We start from the raw sequence: 25,623 nt of genomic DNA, 5'->3' as shown, positions 1-25,623 counted from the left end.
CCTCTTCAGTTTTATCTACATGTATTTGAAGAGGTTTTGTTAGGTGTGTACACATTTGGAATTGTTCTGTCCTCTAGGTGAGTTGAGTTTTTTATCATTGTTTATTGTTCCTTTTTATCCTTCATAATTTTCTTTGTTCTAAAGTCTACTTTGCATGTTCTTACTATAACCAAACTAGCTTTCACTTGATTATCATTTTCAGGGTCTATTTTTTTCCTTTATTGTACTTATTAGTCACTTAAATCATTATATACGGCTTGAAGTCTTGACAGCATTTAGTTTTTATGTTTTGAAAATTTCTTTTAATTGGTGATTTAGGCCATATATATTTCAGATATTTGTCAATATGTTTGGGCTTTGGTCTGTCATTTTATCATTTATTTTCTGAATGTTAGCTTTCTTTCATTTTTTCTCTTCCCCCTTTCCTGTCTTTTCAATTATTTAAATACTTTTTAGTGTTTCATTTTAATTTATCTTTTTTCATTTGAACTATTATTTTATTCCTCTGTACAGGAATTTATTTGGGAGATTTTTTGTGTTTTTTGGTTTTTTTTGGGGGGTGTCTTTTTTTGTTTCGTTTTTTGGTTTATTATAGTCATTTCAGTATACAAAACTTTTACTTAGAATCAATACTTTATCCCTTTAAATGGAATGTAGAAAACTTACCACTATCTAGATCCCTTTGCTCCCCTCCCTCGCTTATATGTTTTAGCAGCAACTTAGCAGCAGCAGCAGCAGCAGCAGTTTTATTTATTAAACTTACATACAACTGAAACCACATCAGGCAATATTATAATTTTTGCTTAGTGCATGAGAATCATATTCTATTAGTGCAGATTTTATCATTTCTGTTGCTTTGCTTTCTTTTTGTATGGTATCGTGTTTGCAATTTATGAACCAACAATAATACATTATAATTAACTGAAGTCCTTAGTTTCCAAGGGTTTCACTATTTATGTGGTATAGTTATGTGTTTGACAAAAATCCTGCCCTAAAAATCCTTTCTGCTTTACATATTCATCTCTTACCCTTCTTCAAAATCCTTGGCAACCACTATTGTTTTTACTATTTTTGCTTTTTCCAGGATGTCCTATAGTTTGAATTCAGAGATATATAGCCTTTTCAGATAGATTCTCTCACTTCACAAATACACATTTAAGTTTAAATAGTCTTTTCCTGCCTCAGTAGCTTACACTGAATGACATTCCATTTTATAGATATACTACAATAGTTTATCCATTTGCCTATTGAAGGATATATTGGTTGAGACAATTTTTTCCCCAGTCATTTTTTTTTCCTTTCTCGTTCTGCATTGATACTTTGCATTGATCTTCAAGTTCATTGACTCTTCCGTCATCTACATTCCACTATTGAGCCATCCCAGTGAGATTTTGTTGTTGTTTTGGTTATTGTGTTTTTTAGTTCTGATATTCCCATTTGGTTCTTAGTTGGATCTTTGATTTTTTTATCTGAGACTTTTAATCCTTTCATTACTTCCCACCACATCTTAGCAATATTTGGAGTGTTTTGGACAGAAGAATCGTCTTACAGCTAGAGCAGACTGTCCAGACAGAGCTTGAAGACCAGCAGCCAGGATCTGCTCGAGACTTCACAGCTTGCACATTGCTGGGATAATTACAGGCTTAGGGAACAGGGGGTGCTGGGAAGGAAGCAGATGGCAAACGGCTTCTTACTCCTCAAGTCTTTCCAGAATTACACTTTTTAACCAAGTAACTATAATTCCTAAATTTTATTCTTGATGAAAATACTGACTCAGAAAGTGATCCAGCTCACTTATTTCTCAAAACTCTTTGTTGACATTTGTTGTTATTCGGTTGCTAAGTCATGCCTGATTCTTTGTGACCCCAGGGACTGCAGCATGCTAAGCTTACCGGTCCTTCACTATCTCCCAGAGTTTGCTCAAACTCATGTCCATTGAGTCAGTGATGCTATCTCACCATCTCATCCTCTGCTGCCCCCATCTTTTGACTTCAGTCCTTCTCAGCATCAGTCTTTTCCAGTGAGTCAGCTCTTTGCATCAGTTGGCCAAAGTATTGGAGCTTCAGCTTTGCATTAGTCCTTCCAATGAATATTCAAGGTTGATTTTGAGAATTAACTGATTTGATCTCCTTGCTGTCCCAGGGACTCTTATTAACACTTTTCTCCAGCCCCATAATTTGAAAGCATCAATTCTTGGGCTCTTAGCCTTCTGTATGGTCCAGCTCTTACATCTGTACATGACTACTGGAAAAACCATAGCTGTGACTGTATGGGCCTTTGTCGGCATTACCAGGCCTATGAACAGTTTCCAATCATTATAAGATATCTTATCAACCTTGACAGAAGGCAGAATATAAGAACCAGAGGTATATTCACAGGAACTTACCAAGAATCAATAGATAGCAGAATAGTACTATAGGTTTTTTTTTTCCTAGTATGTTATTCTAATATAACATAAACTTATTTATATTTCTTGTGTCTCCTGAGTACAAATGCTATGTAAATATCATTAGTATTTGGAGAAAGATTTTTGGATTGGCTACAGTTGTATCAACATAGAAACAAACTATAAACAAAAGAGATAAGTATCTCCTTCAGAAATATATTGCTTTTAAGTTTGATATGTTTGTTTTTAAGCAAAATGTTAGAAAAAGTGATAGTTTCAAAGGTCTTAAGCATAGAAAGTTGTGTCTATTTTATTTTCTGTCCTTTCTTACTTTTTTCAGAGATACTGGAGAAGATATTCCACTAGAAAGCAGTTTCTGAAATTGAAATATTATTCAATTATCCTGCAATCTAAGATAAGAATGATCATTGCTGTTGCTTCTTACAAACGATACCACTGGGCTACCGTGACAATTCAGAGGCACTGGCGTGCTCATGTTAGAAGCAAGCAGGATCGACAGAGATATGAATTGCTAAGATCATCCACCCTTGTAATCCAGTCCGCCTTCAGGAGATGGAGGCGACATAAGAGGCAATCACAAATAAATGCTGCCATAACATTGCAAAGAGCTTTCATAGAATGGCGTGTCCGGAAACGCGCTCAAGAAGAAAGAGCTGCCGTGGTCATACAATCCTGGTATAGGATGCACAGAGAATCACAGAAGTACATTCACCTTAGATCTTGTGTTATCATCATTCAGGCAAGATTCCGGTGTTTTCAAGCCCAAAAGTTATATACAAGGACCAGAGAGTCTATCCTGACTCTGCAGAAGCACTACAGAGCATACGTGAAAGGAAAGGTTGAGCGCACAGGCTATTTGCAGAAACGGGCTGCAGCCATCCGCCTGCAGGCTGCTTTCAGGGGAAGGAGAGCACGTAACTTATGCAAGCAGATCAGGGCCGCTTGTGTCTTACAGTCGTGCTGGAGAATGAGACAGGACAGACTCCGATTTCTAAACCTTAAGAAAAACATCATCAGGCTGCAGGCACACATAAGGAGACGTCAACAATTACAGACATACCAGAAGATGAAGAAAGCCGCCCTCGTAATTCAGATTCACTTCCGAGCTTACATCTCAGCCAAGGAAGTTCTGGCCTCTTACCAGAAGACCCGTTCTGCTGTCATCGTCCTGCAGTCTGCGTGCAGGAGAATGCAGGCCAGGAAAAAGTTTCTTCACATCCTCACAGCAGTTGTAAAGATTCAATCATATTACAGGGCTTATGCTTCCAGAAGAAAGTTTCTGAGGCTCAAAAAGGCTACAGTGAAGTTACAATCCATTGTCAGGATGAAGCAAGCCCGCAAACAATATTTACATTTAAGAGCAATTGCACAACAGAGAGAAGAACACCTGCGGGCCTCTTGCATCAAACTGCAAGCTTTCCTCAGAGGGTACCTGGTTCGGAAGCAGGTGAGGCTGCAGAGAAAAGCCGCTGTTTCGCTGCAGTCTTATTTTAGGATGAGAAAGATGCGGCTGGAGTACCTGAAAGTCTGTCAAGCAGCTGTTGTCATTCAGCGTTACTATCGTGCACACAGAGCAGGGGCCCAGCAGAGGAAGCACTTCCTGCAAGTCAGAAGAGCCGTGACCTGTTTGCAGGCCGCTTACAGAGGGTATAAGGTCCGCCGGCAGCTGCAACAGCAATCTGCAGCTGCTCTGAAAATTCAAGCTGCTTTTAGAGGCTATCGTCAGAGGACAAAGTATCAATCCATGCTTCAGTCTGCGCTCAAGATTCAGAGATGGTACAGGACACGCAAGATGGTTTCTGCCGTAAGAAGCCATTTCTTCAAAACAAGGACAGTTGCAATTTCTCTCCAGTCTGCTTATCGTGGCTGGAAAGTTCGGAAGCAGGTGAGAAAGGAACATGAAGCTGCAGTGAAGATTCAGTCTGCTTTCAGAACGGCCAGGGCCCAGAAGGAGTTCAGGTTGTTAAAAACGGCAGCATCCGTGATCCAGCAGCATCTGAGAGCGCGCGCAACGGGGCTGAGGCAGCGGACAGAGTACCTGGCACTGCGCCGGGCGGCAGTGACGCTCCAGTCCGCCTGGAGGGGCCGAGCAGCCAGGAGGCGGATTCAGAAGCAACAGAGATGTGCCATCATCATACAGGCCTGCTACCGAAGGCACGTGCAGCGGAAGAGGTGGGAAATCATGAAAAAAGCGGCTCGTCTAATTCAAATGCATTATCGGGCTTATCGTACAGGAAGAAAACAGCATCATTTGTTTTTGAAAACCAAAGGAGCTGCAATAATCCTACAGTCAGCTTTCCGAGGTGTGAGAGCGAGGAAGAAAGTGAAGGAGATGCACCAGGCAGCCACCACCATACAGTCTAGATACCGAGCGTACCAAGCCAGAAAGAAGTACACCAGCTACAGAGCAGCGGCAGTCATCATTCAGAGGTGGTATCGAGCGGCTAAGCTCGCAGCCTGTCAGCGTGAGGAATATCTTGCTGTAAAGAAGGCAGCACTGAAAATCCAGGCCGTCTATAGAGGAGTCAGAGAAAGAAGACAGACCCGGCGCATGCACATGGCAGCCACTCTCATCAAAGCCGCCTTCAAAATGCAGCAGTCACGGAGGAGGTATCAGCAAATGAGAACAGCAGCCATCGTAATTCAGGTAAGGTACCGAGCGTACCGCCAAGGTAGAGCTCAGCGTGCAAAGTACCTGACCACTCTGAAAGCCGTTGCCCTCCTCCAGGCAGCTCTCAGAGGGGCAAGAGTTAGACAGAACCTGAGAAGGATGCGGACCGCGGCCACGCTCATCCAGGCCCACTACAGGGGGCGCCGACAGCAAGCCTATTTTAATAAGTTAAAGAAGGTGACGAAAACGGTGCAGCAGAAGTACCAGGCAGGGAGGGAAAGGCATGCACAACTGCGAAGGTACAACCAGCTGAGACGCTCCGCGATCTGCATTCAGGCTGCTTTCAGGGGCATGAGAGCGCGAAAACGCTTAAAAGCCATGCACTCCGCCGCAGCCGTAATCCAGCGGAGGTTTAGGACTCTGGTGATGAGGAGAAGATTCCTGTCTCTCAGGAAGACCGCTGTGTGGGTTCAGAGAAAATACCGTGCAAAGGTTTGTGCAAGGCATCACTTACAACAGCTCCAGTTGCAGAAGGCAGCTATCAAAATCCAGTCCTGGTACAGGGGGTGGATGGTGAGGAAGAAGACACAGGAGTTGCGCAGGGCGGCCACGGTCCTCCAGGCTGCGTTCAGGAGGCACCGTGCACGGGCGAGGTACCAGGCCTGGAGGCGCGCCTCGCAGGTCATCCAGCAGCGGTTCCGGGCAGGCCAAGCTGCGCGCCTGCAGAGGAGACAGTACCTCCAGCAACGACGCTCTGCGCTGGTCCTCCAGGCTGCGTTCAGGGGTATGAGAATCCGAAGACGTCTGAAAAGGATGCATGCCTCCGCGACCCTGATTCAGAGCAGGTTTAGGTCTGTAAGGGTGAGGAAAAGATTCCTTTCCCTCAAGAAAGCTGCTGTTTTTGTTCAGAGGAAGTACCGAGCCACGATCTGTGCCAAACACCACTTGCAGCGATTCCTGGAGTTAAAGAAAGCAATCATTATAATCCAGGCGTTTTACCGAAGACGGATGGTAAAGAAGCAGTTACAGGAGATGCACAGGGCTGCGGCCCTCATCCAGGCAAGCTTCAGAATGCACAGAGCGCGCCTGGCCTTTCAGACCTGGAAACTCGCTGCGGTTCTCATTCAACAGCATTACCGGGCATACAGAGCTGCAAAATTGCAAAGAGCACTTTACATCAGATGGAGGCATTCTGCAGTGGTCATTCAGGCTGCGTATAAAGGGCTGAAAGCAAGGCAGCTTTTAAGGGAAAAGCACAGAGCTGCTGTCATAATACAAAGCACCTACAGAATGTACAGGCAACATTTCTCCTACCAAAAGCTTCAGTGGGCTACAAAAGTAATACAAGAAAGATATAGAGTGAGTAAAAGGAAAGCTCTTCAACACGATGCACTCAAAGCAGCAGCCTGTGCCCGAGCTGACTTTCAGGATATGGTCATAAGGGAACTGATTCAGGAAAGGCAGCATCAAGCTGCCATTACTGTTCAGAAGCATTTTAGAGCCTTTAAAACACGGAAGCGCTATCTCCACTTTAGGGCAAAGGTAGTTTTTGTTCAAAGAAGATACAGAGTGCTAATGGCAGTGCGAACCCAGGCAGCCATCTGTATCCAGTCTTGTTTCAGAGGATTTAAGGCACGAAGGGGTATCCAGGGCATGCACCTGGCTGCCACACGAATTCAATCATGCTACCGAAGGCACCGGGCCAGAGCTGATTATCAGGCCAAGAAAAGAGCAGTTGTTGTCATACAGAATCACTACAGGTCGTATGTCAGAGTGAAAATGGAGAGGAAGGAATTTTTAGCCATTCAGAAATCTGCACGAACTATTCAGGCTGCTTTCAGAGGCATGAAAGTTAGACAGAAATTAAAAACCATGCCTGACGAAAAGATGGCAGCCCCTGCTACCCGGCCTGCATTCTACTGTCACAGGACTGAGAGCCAGCATGAAGCTGGCCAGAGTCCAGCACTTGTGGCTCAAGGGCTGTATAAAACTTCTCTGGTTGGCCCTTCACAGGAAACAGAGCATCATTCTCAAAGAAAAGCTGCGGTCACAATTCAAAAAGCTTTCCGTAAAATGGTCACAAGAAGACTGGAAAAACAGAGGCGTGCTGCTGTGCAAATTCAGTCCTTCCTTCAGATGGCCGTATATCGCAGAAGATTCCTTCAGCAGAAAAGGGCGGCCCTCACGTTACAGCGGTACTTCAGGACACAGCAAAGCAGAAAACGGTTCTTACTGTACAGAGAAGCAGCAGTGGGTTTGCAGAATCCCCACAGAGCCTTTCTGCCTGCAAAACATCAAAGAGAACTGTACTCACAAATAAGGAGCAGTGTAATCATTATTCAAGCTAGAGTGAAAGGATTTATACAGAAACGGAAGTTTCGGAAACTTAAAGATAGCACCATAAAAATCCAGGTATTTATGTATTTAAGTATAAAGCTTTCATTCATCCTTTGACCAGTATTTCTTAGAATTTTCAAAATGAGCTGTAGCAGGTTATAAAGAATAAGAGTTAGTTTATGTAACCATTTCGTTTACCTTCCAAAATGGAAGATTTCTGAAGTTGGGTAAAAGGTGCCAATAATTGTTTACCCAAGACAGCACAGAATAAGATTGTTCTGGACATGATCACCCTAAACTTAAGTTATGACTGCATAGTTAAAAGCGAAGATTTTGAGACCATATGGTTGTAGCTGGCAACCTTATATGTTCTGAGAACAGCTAGTGGTGTCCTTTGGAGAAGGCAGTGGCACGCCACTCCAGTACTCTTGCCTAGAAAATCCCATGGACAGAGGAGCCTGGTGCGCTGCAGTCCTGGGGTTGCTAAGAATCGGACACGACTGAGCGACTCCACTTTCACTTTTTACTTTCATGCATTGGAGAAGGAAATGGCAACCCACTCCAGTGTTCTTGCCTGGAGAATCCCAGGGACAGGGGAGCCTGGTGGGCTGCCATCTATGGGGTTGCACAGAGTTGGACACGACTGAAGCGACTTAGCCGTAGCAGCAGCAGCAGTGGTGTCCTTGAGTTTAATATCAAGTTCAAGTTCTCAGTGATGCTGAAACGTGTCAAACCACATCCACGGTAGCCACTTGGCTCCATTTTGGACACCTGAACCACAGTTAATCCATTTTGATTTTTAAATGCTTTCTTTTCTTTAACAGCTAAAGCAGATATACAGTATATGTGTAATAGGCCACAAAACAGGCTGTTCTAGTTAACATAAAGTTCAAGTTAAGTCATGTGATAGCCGAAATGACTTCCCCATACGTCAATATATGGAAATTTCTTCATCGTAATACAGAATGAGAAATGGATGTGGCTGGAAACACAGAGAAGGGAAACCTAAGCTGGTCCCAGTGATCAGAGAAGGCTTCTTGGAATGAGTGGGGTTTAAGATAAGAGTTAAGCTTAAGCTGAAGGAAATAGCCTAGTAAACTGTATTGAAGGAGTATTCCAGCTGTAGGGGGTAACACGGAGCTCTGAACTGAGAGTGAGCACAGGTGTGCAATAAAGGTGATCTGAGACCATGGAGTGAGAGGTGGGCAGCTCTGTAAGATGGAAAAAGGTTAGCCTTCATCCTCTGGACTAAGAGAAGTTCTAGATGAGTTTAAGGGGAGGACCAGAATCCTAGTTTATCTTTTTAAAATAACTCGGGCAGGGTCTTGCCTGGCAGCCCAGTCGTTAAGACTCTGCACTCCCAATGCAGGGAGCGCAGGTTCAATCCCTGGTCAGGAAACTGCGTTCCCACATGCCCCCCAGTGTGGCAAAAACAAAAAATTACTCAGGCAGGAATGTGGAAGATGGACTAGGCTGCGGGTGGCCAGTCAGGAAGCTGTAGGCAGTAGGTTGGGGAAAGTGAATCACACTGAACAGAGGGCAATGACATTAGGATCTTCAGGGTCCACGTGAGCAGAGGATGGGATTGGCCTTACACGGAACCTAAATAGAGCCGAGCCACCTTTGAGCCCGCGGAGACAAAAAGACTGATACCTGGCTCCCTCTAGGGGGTGTTTGTCTACATAAAACCGTATAGAAATACTCTGAGTCAAGGACACCACAGGAGTCAGTTTGACCATACGTACCAATCTTGCCTGTCAGCTGAGTTTAGAAGCCGACCCCCACGTAGGAGGTAGTTATCATACCTGTTGTAGGTATTTTGAAATCAAGTAGACTCAGGTTCAGATTTTGACCCTATTCACTTACTATGAGGTAACAAGTCTCAACGTTAATTTCTGTTTTGTGAAAGAAAGAGCTTAATTATCATCTCACAAGATTTTTGTCAAGATTAAATAAGATAGGTCTGCTGCTTATTAAATGTGACTTCAGCAATTTCCTTTACTGGTGTCAGTTCCTCTGGGCCTTCATTTCCTCATCTCTAAATTAGAGGTAATAGTGCCTACCTGTGTTACCGTAAGGAATCGTAGCGCTGAGTATCGTGCTAAGCACTTAAGTTGTAAATATTACTTAAGCTTTTAGTCAGCTGCAGGGTTGCCAGAATCGGAAAGTCTGATGGTCGCGGCTGGATGGATGTTGGGATTCCGCAGCCAGCTGGCCTGAACCCAGGTGCATCTGAGGTGGGGTAGGGAGGGCGGTGGGGAGGTTCCCGTCCTCTCCCCAGAAGCGGAGTCAGCACGTGCGTGTCCTTTGTGTTCCTTCACAGGGTTGAAAAGGTGAGGGCAGCGCACGCACCTGGCTTCCCAGGCTTTGTGCAGCTCTTACAGCTTAAATACTTGCTAGGATTGTGTGAGGCCTAGCCGGCAGCCAGCCACAGGGGTAAAAGCACAGATCAGCCCACTGTTCTCAGAGAGCTCACATGTCAGGGATGAGCGAGCCTCACAGAAGAGTTGGGATGTGACGGCGTTTCTGCAGTTGATCTTGTCTGCCTGAACTTACATTAGTTGTTTTCCAATACTGACTAAAAAAAAAAAAATTAGACATCTCATTGCATATTTGTTATGTTTATTTGTTTAATAGGCTGTGTGGAGGAGACACAAAGCCAGGAAATATTTACGAGAAGTGAAAGCTGCCTGCAGGATTCAAGCCTGGTACAGGTGCCGGAAAGCACGTAAGGAGTATCTGGCTGTGTTAAGAGCTGTTAGAATCATTCAGCGTTGCTTCTGCACCCAACAGCAGAGAAGACGGTACTGTGCCCGCTGTGTAGGGGGCAGTGTGGTGTGTGTGTGTTTGTGTATCAAATAATACCGCTTGTTGGTTTTTCTTTTAAATAGTTGCTATGCTTCATTTATATGGTTTGTTGATGTTTTCTCCATTATTGTAACAAAATTATCTCTGAAATTGTTTTATTTTTTTGAGACAGAGTCTTGATGGTATAATCCAGTTGTTGTCCAATTGCTCAGTCATGTCTGATTCTTTGTGACCCCATGGACTGTAGCATGCCAGCCTTACCTGCCCTTCACTATCTCCCAGAGTTTGCTCAAACTCATGTCCATTGAGTGAGTGATGCCATCCAACCATTTCATCCTCTGTCATCCCCTTTCCTCCTGCCTTCAGTCTTTCCCAGCATCAGGGTCTTTTCTAACGAGTCAGTTCTTCACATCAGGTGGCCCAGGTATTGGAGTTTCAGCTTCAGCATCAGTCCTTCCAATGAATATTCAGGACTGATTTCCTTTGGGATGGACTGGTTGGATCTCCTTGCAGTCCAAGGGACTCTCGAGAGTCTTCTCTTAGCATCACAATTCGAAAGCATCAATTCTTTGGTGCTCAGCCTTCCTTCTGGTCCAACTCTTAGATCTAAAACGTGACTACTGGAAAAACAGCTTTGACTATATAGACCTTTGTTGGCAAAGTGATGTCTCTGCTTCTTAATATGCTGTTTAGGTTTGTTATAGCTTTTCTTCCAAGGAGCAAGCATCTTTTCATTTCGTGGTGGCAGTCACCATCTACAGCGATTTTGGAGCCCAAGAAAATAAAATCTGTCACTGTTTCCACTTTTCCCCCATCTACTTGCCATGAAGTGAAAGTATTTACTGAAATCTGATTAACTGAGGTTCTTAAGGATAAGGGTACAGAGGGAGGAATGGGAAGTAGGTAAAAGGGCCTAGTACTGTTGCTTTGCTTGTTAGTGCACTGGTCCATTTTGTTTGTTGATTTAGTTGTTGGCAACATTTCTTTCCTTTTTTTTTTAACCTTGTATTATCACCTGTTCTCTATCCTTAATGATGACATAATTACCAACTTGTCTATGTTAATTCTATTTTCCTCTTCCTACTTCATTTCTTTGAAACACCTTTTCAGAAGCTCTTACCAGATTGTTCATGCTATTGTTTATTCCGTAGTGTAAGAATTTTTTCTTCCGTTCCCAGAATTGATGAATTATTGTATCAGTGGTTTAAAGATTGTTTTAGGAGAGCACACTTGTGTTAAAAGCATTTCTTGATTAATTCCATGGGTAGAGTCAGGCTTAACAATAGCTGAGAGTTGCTTTTCTCAGCTATTAAGGACCAGTATTTAGTTTTCCTGTTGACATTCAGCCTTATTTTCTAGGAAAAGTGGTGACATGACTTGGTTAACCTCTCTGTCTTTTCCACACAGTTGTGAACAAACAGATAAAGACCTGCCCATTCTATGTTGTTGCCTATTACTACTATATTGATGCTAAAGTTTAATCACTGTCCCTCACATTTTAAGTTTTTCTCCGGTTCTGTCTCTTTTCGGTCTTTTGATGGTGCTCATCTTTTCTTTCGGTTGAGTGTCCCCTTCTCATTTGCTGATGCTGTTCCCCCCTCCCGAGCTCTCTTCTTGACCACCTCTGTCTGCTCAGAGACTTGATTACAATGTGGACTCAGGTTTTATTCTCTACCACTCATTCTACCACCATCCCTTTACTGAGGCTTTTCTCTAGATCCAGCTAATCCTACTTTCCCTGATCCAGTTCAGAATGTTTTGTCATTCTAGAACTTAATATTTCTTGACCACTGAAATATTGCCAATTGTAAAATTTCTTTTGCATTGTGTTATCTGTTTGTATCTCTCTGTGTGTGTTTGTACCATCCTGATTGCTAGAACCTAATATAAATTACTCATTTCTACTTTTTGTTTATTCTCCCATTGCCTTTCTTTTACCTTCTTTCTCCTTTAGTATTTATGGGGGTGGGCAGTAAATACTTGCTGAATAAGTTACTTTGAAATCACTTTCCAATAATCGCTTTGTAGGTTTTTGAATGTGAGAGCATCAGCAGTCATCATTCAGAGAAGATGGAGAGCTGTACTCTCTGGAAGAACAACTCATGAACAATCCTTAGTGACGAAAGTAGGTGTTAAAAAAAGCAATTCATGTGTAAAGAACTACTTTAGAAAATAGAAAACAAAAAGAGCAAAGACCTAACTATACATTTATTTCAGAGAAAGCAACGGCAACCCACTCCAGTACTCTTGCCTGCAAAATCCCATGGATGGAGGAGCCTGGAAGGCTGTAGTCCATGGGGTCGCTAAGTCGGACATGACTGAGCGACTTCACTTTCACTTGTCACTTTCATGCACTGGAGAAGGAAATGGCAACCCACTCCAGTGTTCTTGCCTGGAGGATCCCAGGGACAGGGGAGCCTGGTGGGCTGCAGTCTATGGGGTCACACAGTCGGACATGACTGAAGTGACTTAGCAATACATTTATTTTAAGTACATCATTGCAGTCAATTAAAAATTATATTCACTCATAAAAATACTATTTGTAAATATTTGTGTGTGTACCTGTATTTGTAAAGTATTCTCAAACCCAAGTTTGAAAAAAAGTCATAATAGATATAGCATATCCTGTCTGTATGAGTCTAACACATACTCTTTCAGCCACAATTGGTGATCTAGTTAAAATATTTAGCATCAGTTTTAGAATAGCAGTGATACCTATGATCTTTTAATAAATTAAAAGTTTACTTGTAAATTTTTACATTCATGTAATATTCACTATGTATGATTATATACCCACTATTATTATTACAGCTTCTATTATATATTTACTAAGGGGATTCTCACGAGATAGTTATTGTCAGCATTCCCATTTTATAGATGAGTAAAGCAAGGTCTGGAGACAAAAAGGGATTTGCTCAAGGTCAGTCAACTAATATGTGGGGGTCTGTGTCATAAAACAAATCTAGTTCCTGTTTCAATCCAGAGATTTTACATGTCTTGGAATTTGATTGTAAGGATGTTCTGGAATTGAGGAACCTAAGATGGGCTGGGACTACGCCACAGTTCTTGAAGCTGCCAACAGCTTCCCTCATAGCTGCTTATGACGTCCATTCTCTTCTCTAGAGTGTAACTAGTTGTTTTACTAAGTCCCTTTGTCCTGTAGTAATATTAGTCCTTTGCTCATTCATAATGAAGAGTATTAAGAAGAAGAGAGGGGAAGAGTACCTGGTATCTATAATTCCTGGTTTACACCTCCGTAAAACTTCACTTTCAGCTATAGACCTCTATGGGTTTTGAAATCTATGACATATGACATCTTAAACTAAGAAATATAATTATACATTTTATTTTACATTGAGAAATTCCAGAACCTCCAGTGAGTTGAAATATTATATCTATATGTTAATGTCACTTGCAAATTTTTCCTTATAGAGACATCAAGCTGCTTGTTTGATCCAAGCAAATTTCAGAGGATATAAAGCAAGGCAGGTGTTTCTTCAGCAGAAATCAGCTGCTTTGACCATACAGAGATTCATACGAGCCAGGAAGGCTGGGAAGCATCAGAGGATGAAATATGTCGAATTAAAAAAATCTACAGTTGTCCTACAAGCACTGGTGCGTGGTTGGCTCGTAAGGAAAAGGGTGAGTATTTTTAAGCAGGATATCTGTTTCCCGTAGATGCTTCCCAGAAATACAAAATAGATTCTCTCGGGCAATAAATCTCAACAAAGGAGCTGAAGTCTGAGTGAGGGCTCCACCTGTGAAGCAGGTTGTCATCCACGTCGTCCTGTGCTACCACAGGCAACTCTGTCAGGGCGTTGTAAGACCATCTGCAATAACGTCCACACCTGCAGCAGGGAAGAATCCTCCCTAGGGTATTCATAACATCCTGGGCATCCTATATATGCGGCACTGGCAAACAGAAAAAAAAAACTTAAAGGAGAAATCTGTGTTTTGTTCATTGAGTATAAGCTGGAATTCTGAAGGCCAAAGGCCCCTGTTGGGAGCTTCTGCTACAGGAGTCCTCTACATGGCGACACTGCCTGACACTGGAGGGATCCGGTCAGATGTTTGTCCCGCTTGATATCACCATCTCCAGAACACTGGAGCTGCTGCTATGTCACTTCAGTCATGTCCAACTCTGTGCAACCCCATAGACGGCAGCCTACCAGGCTCCCCCATCCCTGGGATTCTCCAGGCAAGAACACTGGAGTGGGTTGCCATTTCCTTCTCCAATGCATGAAAGTGAAAAGTGAAAGTGAAGTCGCTCAGTCGTGTCTGACCCTCAACGACCCCATGGATTGCAGCCTTCCAGGCTCCTCCATCCATGGGATTCTCCAGGCAAGAGTACTGGAGTGGGGTGCCAGTGCCTCCTCCGGAACACTGGAGAGATCCAGTCCAATGTTTGTCCCGCTTGTTATCACCGTCTCCAGCCAGTCTGCTTGGAACACACCAGCCCTTCCTGAGTTTAGTATTCCTAGACCTCTCCTGGTACAACTGGTACATTTTAAGCCTTAGCTAGCCCCTAATTAAATTCTTGAGTGAAGTGCCCAAATATAATTTTGCTTTCTATACCCTCAGTTAGGGGTTTCACCATTGAACATATTGTAAGGAATATAATTGGGGGCTTGTGGCTCAGTGGTAAACAATTCACCTACCAATGCAGGAGATGCAGTTCAGTCTCTGGGTCGGGAAGATGCCCTGAAGGTGGAAATGGCTCCCCACTCCAGTGTTCTTGTCCCGGAAATCCCGTGGACAGAGGATTCTGGTGTGCTTCAGTCCGTGGGGTCGCAAAGAGTCAGACACAACTTAGGGACTGAACAACAGCAGCAAAGGAATATAATTACTTCAAGTTACAATGTAGATAATTTTAATAGTTAAAAGCTAACTTGCTATTGCTAATTTATATAACTTGATATTGAAGATATACAGAAATAAGCATTGGTTGATCGTCTCAAGAGTTAACTATTTGATTGTTAATTTTTTTTCTCCTTCAGATCTCGGAGCAGAGAGCCAAAATCCGGCTTCTTCACTTCGCAGCAGCTGCCTTTTATCACCTGTCTGCTCTTAGAATTCAAAGAGCCTACAGGCGTCACATGGCTCTGAAGAACGCTAACAATAAACAGCTTAACTCAGCCATCTGTATTCAGGTTAGCTTTCCTTTGCATTAAGACTATGATCTAATTTTTGTTTAAAGTTTTTTGATATTTCATAAGCAATTTCCAAATACCTCTAGTAAGGTTATATGACATTTAGCTTTGGCCACACAGCTGTTAGGATGTCGTGATGGTTTAGAGATAAGTTGATGTTTTATGGCACAGCACTGAAGCTATGAATTATTCTCTGGTGCTTTGGACTCATTTACTCCTCTGCTAGCAACATCTGAGGGTACCTGTTTCTCTCTCCACATTCTTGCCAACTTGTGGCACTGGAAGACTCTGTGATTTCTGTCATTTTGATGAATGGCAAATTATATCATTTTTGTTTTGGATTTCCTTTGACTGCTAACAATTCTGAAAAAAACATTTCACCTGTGTTGATTATTCAGATTCTTATCTGTGTATAATGTGCTTTAAAAAGATTTTTTTCCATATACCTTGCTTGTTTTTCTGTTGAGTGTTTTTTTCTTAATAAATTATGAGTTCTTTATGTATTCTGAATAAGAATCCCATTTGTGTATGTTCAATAAAGTAATTGAATACACAGCTTAATAAGATTTATATAAATTATGAAATGAGGAATATGTTGTGCAGGGTTGAATTCACATGCACACACTTGCACAGGCACACACTCACACTCACATACTGTGGCCTGGAAGGATCTGCACTAACTTGAGTGGAAAAGTAATGCCACTGGGGAGGGTTGAAAGGTATTCAATATAATGTTCTATTTATTTCATTTGTATATATATGTATACATTCATTTTTAAAAACCGGAAATAATAAAGATCTTCATCCGTCTTAAACAGAGATGGTTTCGAGCAAGATCACAGCGTAAGAGGTTTCTTCAGAAACACAGCATCGTGAACATTCAGCGTGAAGCTCGAGAACAAGCCAGCCAGCACAGCAGGGCTGCCTCCGTAATACAGAGAGCTGTCCGCCATTTCCTCCTCCGTAAAAAGCAGGAAAACTTGAACAAAAGAATCGCTAAAATTCAGGTAACTGAAAATATTATGATTTTGCAATTCATCTACATGATACCTAACATTTTATTTTATTTTATTTTTTGGCCATACCTCAAGGCTTGCAGGATCTTTGTTCCCCAACCAGGAATTGAACTCAAGCCACAGCATGGAAAGTGCTGAGTCCTAACCACTGGACCACCCGGGAATTCTACATCTAACATTTCAAAAAGCACAATCGCACACATTCTAGAAAACTAAGGCTGGCCAATAGAATCATTCATAAGCACTATGCTACCATAATTTCATTGTTAAGCACTTTATTTTCAAATTCCCTGTAGGAAGTTGATGACAGAGCTGCAAAGGTATTTTTTTCATTTTGAATACAGTTAGCCACCTTTGACCAATGAATGCTATTTTAGCTCATATGCAGGAATATTATACGTATTTCTTCTTAAAAAAATTTATTTTGCTCTTTATTAGATCCTGAATTGAAGTTCTACTTGCAAAGTGTCTGACTGCATCATATAATTTTACTGAAAATATTTACTTTCTTTGGAAGTAGATACAGATATAAATTCACAACATCAGGGGTTGCAATCTTCAAGTTACTGGTTTGTCTCTTTAAGGCACTATGGAGAGGATATTCTTGGAGGAAGAAAAATGATACTTCAAAAACTAAAGCCATTCGACAGAGACTTCAGTGTGTTAACAGGGAGATTCGGGAAGAAAACAAGCTCTACCACAGAACAGTATTTGCCCTGCACCATCTCCTGACGTACAAGTACCTTTCCACTGTGCTTGAGGCCCTGAAGCACCTGGGTTAGTTTGTTTCCACAGTATTTTGTAGAAGGTTAGAAATGCATTTTTACCTTAGAGTAGGCAAAGAAGGGGCTCCCCAGGTGGCGCTAGTGGTAAAGAGCCTGCCTGCCAGTGCAGGAGATGTAAGAGATGTGGGTTTGATCCCTGGGTCAGGAAGACCCCCTGGAGGAGGGCATGGCAGCCCACTCCAGCATTCTTGCCTGGAGAATCCCCATGGATGGAGGAGCCTGGTGGGCTATAGTCCGTAGGGTCACAAAGAATCAGACAGGACTGAAGCCACTTAGCACACACGAGTAGTTAAGATGCTGATTTCTGTTGTTGTGAATATATCTCTTTTTTTTCTTCCTCTTTCAGAGGCAGTTACTAGATTGTCTTCAGTTTGCTGCGAGAAGATGGCCCAGAGCGGAGCAATCTCTAAAGTATTTGTCTTGATCCGAAGCTGTAACCGGAGCGTCCCGTGTATGGAGGTCATCAGATACGCCGTGCAAGTCTTGCTTAATGTCGCCAAGGTACTTTCCAGCTCGATTGTGAAGCGTCCCGTGGTCCAGAGCTCTCCTCCAGCAAGTTAGGTCTATGCTTACTTTCTCTAGAGCTGAGATCTCCAAGTTACAGTGCGTTTACTACATGCCAGGGTTTTAGGGGGATATGCTGACTCATGTAACATAGCTGTACATAGAAACGCTGAATGTTATGATTTTATTTCTTTTGCTTTTGTAGTGTTGATAGCAGTGATGGCAAGCATTTATCAAGGACTTGCTAACCACGTGCTAGTGCTTTTCATGCATCATTTAATTAAGTCCTCATGTTAATCCTCTGAGGTGGTTTGTATCATCCTTCCCATTTTGTTGTTGTTTTCTGTTCAGTCATGTCCTACTTTGCGACCCCATGGTCTGCTGCCTGCCAGGTTCCCCTCTCCTTTACCATCTCCCACAGTTTGCTCAAATTCACGTCCCTTGAATTGGTAATGCTATCTAACCATCTCATCCTTTGTCACCCCCTTCTCCTGCCTTCAATCTTTCCCAGCATCAGGGTCTTTTCCAATGTGTTGGCTCATCAGAAATTAGGTGGCCAAAGTATTGGAGTTCCAGCGTCAGTCCTTCCAATGAATTTTCAGCGTTGATTTCCTTTTGGATTGACTGGTTTGATCTCCTTGCTGACCAAGGGACTCTCAAGAGTCTTCTCCAGTGCCACAATTTGAAAGTATCAGTTCTTCAGTGCTCAGCTTTCTTTATGGTCCAACTCTCAGATCTGTACATGACTATTGGAAAAACCATAGCTTTGACTATATGGACCTTTATTGGCAAAGAGATGTTTGTCATAGCTTTCCTTCCAAGGACCAACCGTCTTTTAATTTCATGGCTTGAAGTCATTGTCCCCAGTGATTTTGGACCCCAAGAAAATTTGTCACTGCTTCCACTTCTTCCCTATTTGTCATGAAGAGATGGGACCAGATGCCACGATCTTCAAGTCTTTAATGTTGAGATTCAAGCCAGTTTTTTCACTCCCATCTTGTAATGAAGGAATAATCATCCTTACAGGAGGGAGGGTCCCAGCCCAAGGACCAGCGTGTGGTCAGTGGTGGGGCCGGACGTGGGCTCACATATATCCCCTGCCAGAGCCGACCCTCCACACGCTGTGCTGTACCAGGGTAGCAGCACCTCTTCCTATCACATGTGGCAAAACAGGCTGATACCACCGCTGTACTCGGGCTCCCTGGGACACTCTAGGTATGAATGTCAGCCTTTTGGCCTTGGACTTCTCAAGGTAGTCTCCACCAAACTTTAACACATGCAGAGATGTTGACATGGCAGGTTTATCCTCCTCGCCCTATCTATCAGCCGTAACTTCGAGACTTCCCCTGGGTTTTTTTCTTTTTGAGGAGTGGTGGTTGAGAGGCTCTGATGCCAGACTGCCTGGGCTTGCATCCCAGCTCTGCCGCTCACTCTGGGTTACTCAGCCTCTCTGTGCTTCCCTTTTTTTAATGTAAACTGACGGTAGTCATCATACCTTTCTCATAATATTATTGTGAGAATAAATGAATCCGTGCACATAATGTGCTTAATCCACAGATGTGCCAAACAAGTGCTAAGTGTTCACATCGCTTTGCTGTTTTTTTCTTAGTACCAGTAGCATTATCTGTTGCCATGCAGATGTCAACATGAATCTAATGATGCGATTCACAATTGAAGCACGAAAGATAGATTCTTGGCTAATGATCATCACATTTATTTATTTTAAAGCAAGCTCACCTTCTTCTTACCATTATGGTTATCTTAACCTATGATTGCCTATCACAGCTACGAGTGCCTATCACAGCTATGAGTGCCTATCACAGCTATGATTATCTATCACAGAGATGGTATGTTTTTTCTGAGAGGGTCTCGCTAAAATGTCCTTGTTTTTTACCTTGTTTTCATTTACATCAAGGTGTGCATTTTCAGAGATTTCAGATTTGATTCATTTTTTGTGGAACTTTAAAGTAGGTTGGGCGCCAGTCTATGTCTGACGCAGGATGCAGCATGCTTGGGGCTGGTGCATGGGGATGACCCACAGAGATGTTATGGGGAGGGAGGTGGGAGGGGGGTTCATGTTTGGGAACGCATGTAAGAATTAAAGATTTTAAAATTAAAAAACTAAAAAACTAAATAAATAAATAAATAAAGTAGGTTGGAAGAAAAACATTAAAAGGCACATCTGCATACAAGATGGATCCAGAAATGACCTCAGAAAGTCATCTCATAAAGTCCTCGCTCTTGATGCAGATGGTCCAAAATTTGTCTCTAAGCCTCCTTCTCAGTTGGTGTTTCTAAGAGAATCTGCCCTCATTGTAACTCGTAACCTGGTTCTGTTCCCCTCCAGTATGAGAAGACGACTTCAGCGATTTATGATGTCGAAAACTGTGTAGATACACTGCTGGAGCTTCTGCAGATGTACCAGGAAAAGTCTGGTGACAAAGTCGCCGACAAGAGCAGAAGCATTTTCACAAAAACCTGTTGTTTGTTGGCTGTTTTATTAAAGACGACAACTCGCGCTTCGGTGAGTATTCATCAGCTTTTTTTCCTTTGCGGTAATTTTTGCATGTTCTTAAGCCCAAGACTTTTATGCGGAAAGTATCATAACTTAAATAGGGTTTTGTGTGTGTTCACACCTTCTTTTTGGGCTGACCTGATTGTTCCTCACATGTCAAAGGAGCTGAATTCTAGAAGTAGACCTTATTACAGCCCTTGAAGTAGGAAACGGGAACCGACTCCAGCATTCTCGCCTGGAAACCTCCATGGACAGAGGAGCCTGGTGGGCCACAGTCCATCGGACCCCAAAGAGTCGGACGTGACTGGGCACACACAGGAGCAACCGGCTTCCATGTACTTGAGGGAAGCAAGAACCGTGCAAACAAGGAAGCAGCCCAGTGTATTGGCTTCTCATCCTCTCGCTGTGATGTAAAGACGTGTCAGGCATCCCCTGGTGAGGTCTCTGCGTTACCCTCTCCAGGTGTGCAGTCAGCAGGTCTCACCGTGGGCCAGGATAGGATTGTGACCTTTATCCTGAGAACTGCAGGAAACCGCTAAAGGTGTTTTAAGCAGAGGAATATGTTCCAGTTTAAGTTTTAACATCACCTTGGCTGCTGATTGAAGAATGGGTTTGGGAGAGTGTGTAGAGGTAGGGAGACCATCAAGGAAGGAGGCAAGTGTAGGCACTCAGGGGTCTGGGCCAGAGACTGTGCTTGACCTGGGGCTGCTTCTGTGAGAGGTAGGTGGGTAACGCTGGAATCTTTGAGGAGGTAGAATTCACGAGACTTGGTAACGATGTAGAATAGGTATATTGACTCTAATGTTCGCTTTTTTTATTCGGTATGGAATTAAGTGTATCATTTTTGAGTGTTTGCCCTCTTTGTTATTCTTTTAAATTAGTTTATAGTTTAAACCAGTCTAACTGCTGCACTTGGAGAGCATGGCTTTTTACGGTTAAAAGCTTGTCAGTTACTGCACAGCGTTTGTTAACTGTGATTGATTTTTCTGGCAAAGAAAGGATATGAAGTTTAATCCTATTTTAATAAACATAAACTAGTTTAATAAACATACATTTTCTTTTTTAGGATGTTCAAAGTAGGTCCAAAGTTGTCGACCGTATTTATAGTCTCTACAAACTTACAGCTCATAAGCATAAAGTGAATACTGAAAGAATCCTTTGTAAACAAAAGAAGAATTCTTCTGTGAGCCTTTCCTTTTTTCCAGAAACACCTGTAAGAACCAGAATGGTTTCAAGGTGAGCAGTAAATGTGCCCTGCAGCTGCGTGTCACCAAGTGTTCATTTGTTCATTGAGCCAGGGTTTCCCGGGTAGCTCAGTGGTAAAGGATCCGCCTGCCAAGCAGGAAATGCGATGTGGGTTCAGTCCCTGGGTGGGGAAGATCCCCTGGAGGAAGGAATGCCAACGCCCTCCAGTATCCTTGCCTGGGAATCCCATGGACAGAGGAGCCTGGCGGGCTGTGGTGCACAGGGCTGCAGAGAGCCGGACGCTACTGAGCACCTCCACCACCTTTTCTACGAATGATGTTTATTTAAGAACTTGGTGTATTTTAATATGAATTACATTGTAGAACTATTCACATATTAATGAAGATTCTTCCCCCCACCCCCGCTTTTGACATTTGTTGTTCAGTCGCTCAGTCACGTCCGACTCTTTGCGACCCCATGGACTGCAGCATTCCAGGCCTCCCTGTCCTTCACTATCTCCCGGAGCTTGTTCAGACTCATGTCCATTGAGTCGGTGATGCCATCCAACCATCTTATCCTCTGTCATCCCCTTCTCCTCCAGCCCTCAATCTTTCCCAACATCAGGACACAGTCAGGGGTTTGTTTTGGGGGGGCCGTTGTTGGGGAGAGTGGGCGGGTAAAACTCCAAACAGTATATATGCACCTTTTCTGAGATAAAATATTTCTCTCACAACAAAGTTCCCTTGTGCCCCTTTCAGTCAGTTCTCTCACGTTGACCCCTGATCCTGGAAACTACTGACATGATTTTAGTATCTTTAGCTGTGTCTTTTCTGCTGTGTCCCATACATGGGATCAAACATAGGCAGCTTTCTGTGACAAACTTCTCTATTTAGCTTGATAAATACACCTTTGTGAGGTTCATCTACATCTTACGTGGCCTAGATTTCATCTCTCTCTTCACACAGTGCTCGTCCATGATAGGGAAACACCCACTCTGTGTGACCACTCCCCTCCCCACCCCCCAATTAATTGAGATTTGGAATTTTCACTGGAAAGAGTAAGAAAATGGAATTGCATATAGTGATAGGGATTCATGTGAGGAAGATGGATATGATGCTATTTTCTCAGTGAAGGAGATAATAAACATTAACTCCGCCGCAGATGGGGGAGGGTGTGGAGGGGACATTTGAAAAATAAAATAGTCATCTTGGGGAAAGAGAAAGGAAGCAATTTCTAGGTGGTTTCAGTCGCTGGTGTACAATCAGCCAGCCTGGTTGTGTAGTTTCTCTTTAGCACCGTTCAGCATGCAGGAACGGAAAAGGCAGATGCCTGGATTCAACTGGGAATCCGTCTAGAACTTTCCAGCTGAATTCAGTAGGAAAGAGCGACAATAGCGTTAACAGCATTTGCAAAGGAGATTATACTGGGTACCAAAGGCAGACAGGGGGGAAAGGTATGCAGCGGGGAGCAAAGGTGTGCAGTGCTGTGCTGGGGGCAGGCTTGCACTGAGGTCCAGGAGGTGGGCCCCCAGTGGGCGGAGCCTGCGAGCATGGACATGTTAAGTTGAAGGATGTGGCTGAATCCCAAGTGGCGGTTGGGGCTGGAAGGCTGGGCACCTTCTGAGGGTGGTGCCAGTCTATCGTGTGGTCATGTGACAAGGGGTGGAGCTGCAGGAAAGGGGAAGAAACGGACAGAAGAGGGGGTCATCTCTTTGGCTGCAAGGATTTGGAGTTCTGAGACGGGACCGGAGTCCAGTGGAGACCAGGAACCAGGTTTACATACAAAACCCTGGGGTTTCATGGCTGAATATCCTGAGCTTCAAAGGAGCCACCATCATCCTTGGGGAAGATAGGGAGTAATGATCTGAAGTTATAACAGGAAGCCTCCCACCTGTGTGAGGGGCCTGGAGGGGGTGATGTGTCCACGAAGGGCCACCTTTCAGTTAAGACAAAGCAGTGGACATGACTCTCTTAAGAGAAGAACTCAGTTAATGAAAGGTTTTTGTTCTTCTCACAGACTCAAACCAGACTGGGTTTTGAGAAGAGATAATGTGGAAGAAATCATGACTCCTCTGAAAGCTATTCAGATGGTGATGGACACGCTCAGCCTTCCTTATTAGCAGAGGCAAGCGTCTCAGCCTGTACAAGAAAAGACACGGGAAAGCTCATCATGCAGATGGAAAGTGGTTTTAGGTTTCTTTGTACAACTTTTAAAAATCTGACTTTGTATTAAAGTTAAAAAGATATATGTAACAAATAAACTTTATATTCTTTCTTTCTCTTATTTAATAGCTTTATTCAGGTAACAAACTGATGTCACGACATGATTCCAACACTGTTATCCATGGCTGTCATCTTAAAATAGTGCATTAGTTTGCGTATAATCATATTCCTAAAGGGAAAAGAGTAGCTCAGTGTTTCTGTTTTATAGGTAAATTGAGGCATTTGTCCAAAATAAATGTTGAAAAGTTAAGAGTCTGCCAACTCACATAGAAGTGAGAAGAGGATAAAATAACCCCACAAATGCCATTGACCCCTGCTTCCTGACGACCATCCAGATGGGCAACTGAGCCCCTCCGGACACATTGGGCAAATTCAGCCCACCTCATCACATACTAAAAACCTTAGACTTGGAACTGAGTGGGGCTATAATTTGACCTGGGGAGAGCAAGGTTGTAATAGAAACTCTAGTCCCTGAGCACAGACCTGAAGATGATTCATTTATGAAACACCACCCATTTTTCATAGCTTTGGGTCGCTGCTGCCAACCCTGCACCCGTGGTTCCTGGGCCGCAGACGCCTACCTCCAGTGGCTGTTTGCAGTCTGATCGGGTCCCAAAGTCTGTCTAGAAATGGGGGCCAGGACAGTTCTTAACTGTTAGAAATAAATCAGTAATAGCCAGAAATGGAAAGACCATTTAACTATTTGTTGGAGTAAGGATTAAACTTAATTAGAAATTGTCTGAGACCTGGTTAGAATAGATCTAAAGACCATATTGATGTATTGTAGAATATATTGAAGGTAACTAGAGAATTTTTGTTGTTGTTGTCTTCCAATAAAGTGTTTTGGGCACTCTTGGTACTGAGAATTTTCCAAACTGTGGTTTTTGTTGACTCTCCCAAATGCTTAATTTTTCATGTCACAGAATTTTAGTATAAACAGTTTATTTACTTGGTAAATTATACTGCTAGGATATAGTGAAGCAGCATAAAATTGGTATTCATTTCTTCTAAGATGATTATGACCAATTAGTATTTGCACAAGAAGTATTTCTATCAAGTTATACATGAAAAATGATTTCCAGATAGTACATTTAAAACCTTTTACTGATTAAGAAAATGCTGTCTTTTTGATTACTTTTTAAATTTTTATATTGTCCACCTGTCACTGATTCTCTGTATAAAGAAAGCATTATAAGCTACTATAGTTCTACTTTCAACAAAGGAAGAATTCCAGTGAAAACACTTTGCTTATAACTTCTTCACAGGAGGTAAAATCAATGCAGATAAACATTCATTTACAATCTATTTGAGGGCATGTGTATTTGTGAGTGTGTGTAAAAATTTCCAACCTATGTAGAGAAAGAAGGATGGTCTAAAAACCTGCTTATTTCAAGAAATGCTTATGGGGGCTACATAAAGTAGTGTTTCTAAAGCTTTCATAGATTATGGACCATTTTTTTTTCCCGTCCAATTTTACAGAAGCCTATTTCAGAAACATCTTAAAAGAACAGAGGTTTTTTAATTTTAATAATCTAATTTTATTTTTATTTGTTTTTGTTTTTTCACCTTTTGGCCTTACCATGTAGCATGTGATGTAGGTCCTTAGTTTCTCTACCAGGGATCGAACCCACACACTGCTTCAGAAGCACAGAGTCTTAACCCCTGGAATGCCAAGGAAGTCCCTAATTTTATTCTATGAATAATACTCCATCATTAATGCAGATAACTTGTATTTAGAATAATGGTTTATTTTGGATTATCAAAAAAAACAATGAAATTTGTTCTAAACTTTGCCCTTGTTTTGCCAAGGCATCATTAAGTTTCATACCTGCTGAACATTATTAGAAACAAACTCTTTCTTCTATCAGTAATTGTGATTGATCTTTATTCTTGTGTGTTGGTACATTAATAGTCCAATAAGATCTATATGCATTAATATGACAGCAAATCTGGAAAACTCAGCAGTGGCCACAGGACTGGCAAAGGTCAGTTTTCATTCCAATCCCAAAGAAAGGCAATGCCAAAGAATGCTCAGACTACCACACAATTGCACTCATCTCACATGCTAGCAAAGTAATGCTCA

At 42.6% G+C, this 25,623-nt stretch overlaps 1 protein-coding gene across 1 annotated transcript in view; it reads left to right on the top strand.

Annotated features, from left to right (window-relative positions):
* The window catches only part of ASPM (assembly factor for spindle microtubules), a 62,315-nt gene extending 38,714 nt beyond the window's left edge, over nt 1–23,601 (top strand). The window contains exons 18-28 of the mRNA XM_069544984.1: nt 2,727–7,430; nt 9,993–10,159; nt 12,192–12,288; nt 13,596–13,805; nt 15,161–15,313; nt 16,132–16,320; nt 16,914–17,106; nt 17,461–17,615; nt 19,966–20,142; nt 21,200–21,369; nt 23,335–23,601. Of these exons, the coding sequence (XP_069401085.1) occupies nt 2,727–7,430; nt 9,993–10,159; nt 12,192–12,288; nt 13,596–13,805; nt 15,161–15,313; nt 16,132–16,320; nt 16,914–17,106; nt 17,461–17,615; nt 19,966–20,142; nt 21,200–21,369; nt 23,335–23,437 (6,318 nt within the window). The 3' untranslated portion in view covers nt 23,438–23,601. The remainder of the gene's footprint in view (nt 1–2,726; nt 7,431–9,992; nt 10,160–12,191; nt 12,289–13,595; nt 13,806–15,160; nt 15,314–16,131; nt 16,321–16,913; nt 17,107–17,460; nt 17,616–19,965; nt 20,143–21,199; nt 21,370–23,334) is intronic.
* The last annotated feature ends 2,022 nt before the right edge of the window (nt 23,602–25,623 follow it).

The sequence above is a fragment of the Ovis canadensis genome, chromosome 12, assembly GCF_042477335.2.
Source record: "Ovis canadensis isolate MfBH-ARS-UI-01 breed Bighorn chromosome 12, ARS-UI_OviCan_v2, whole genome shotgun sequence".
In the NCBI taxonomy this organism is placed as follows: domain Eukaryota; kingdom Metazoa; phylum Chordata; class Mammalia; order Artiodactyla; family Bovidae; genus Ovis; species Ovis canadensis.
Note: the sequence above shows the minus strand (reverse complement) of the source record. Positions and strands in the feature narration are given on the sequence as shown.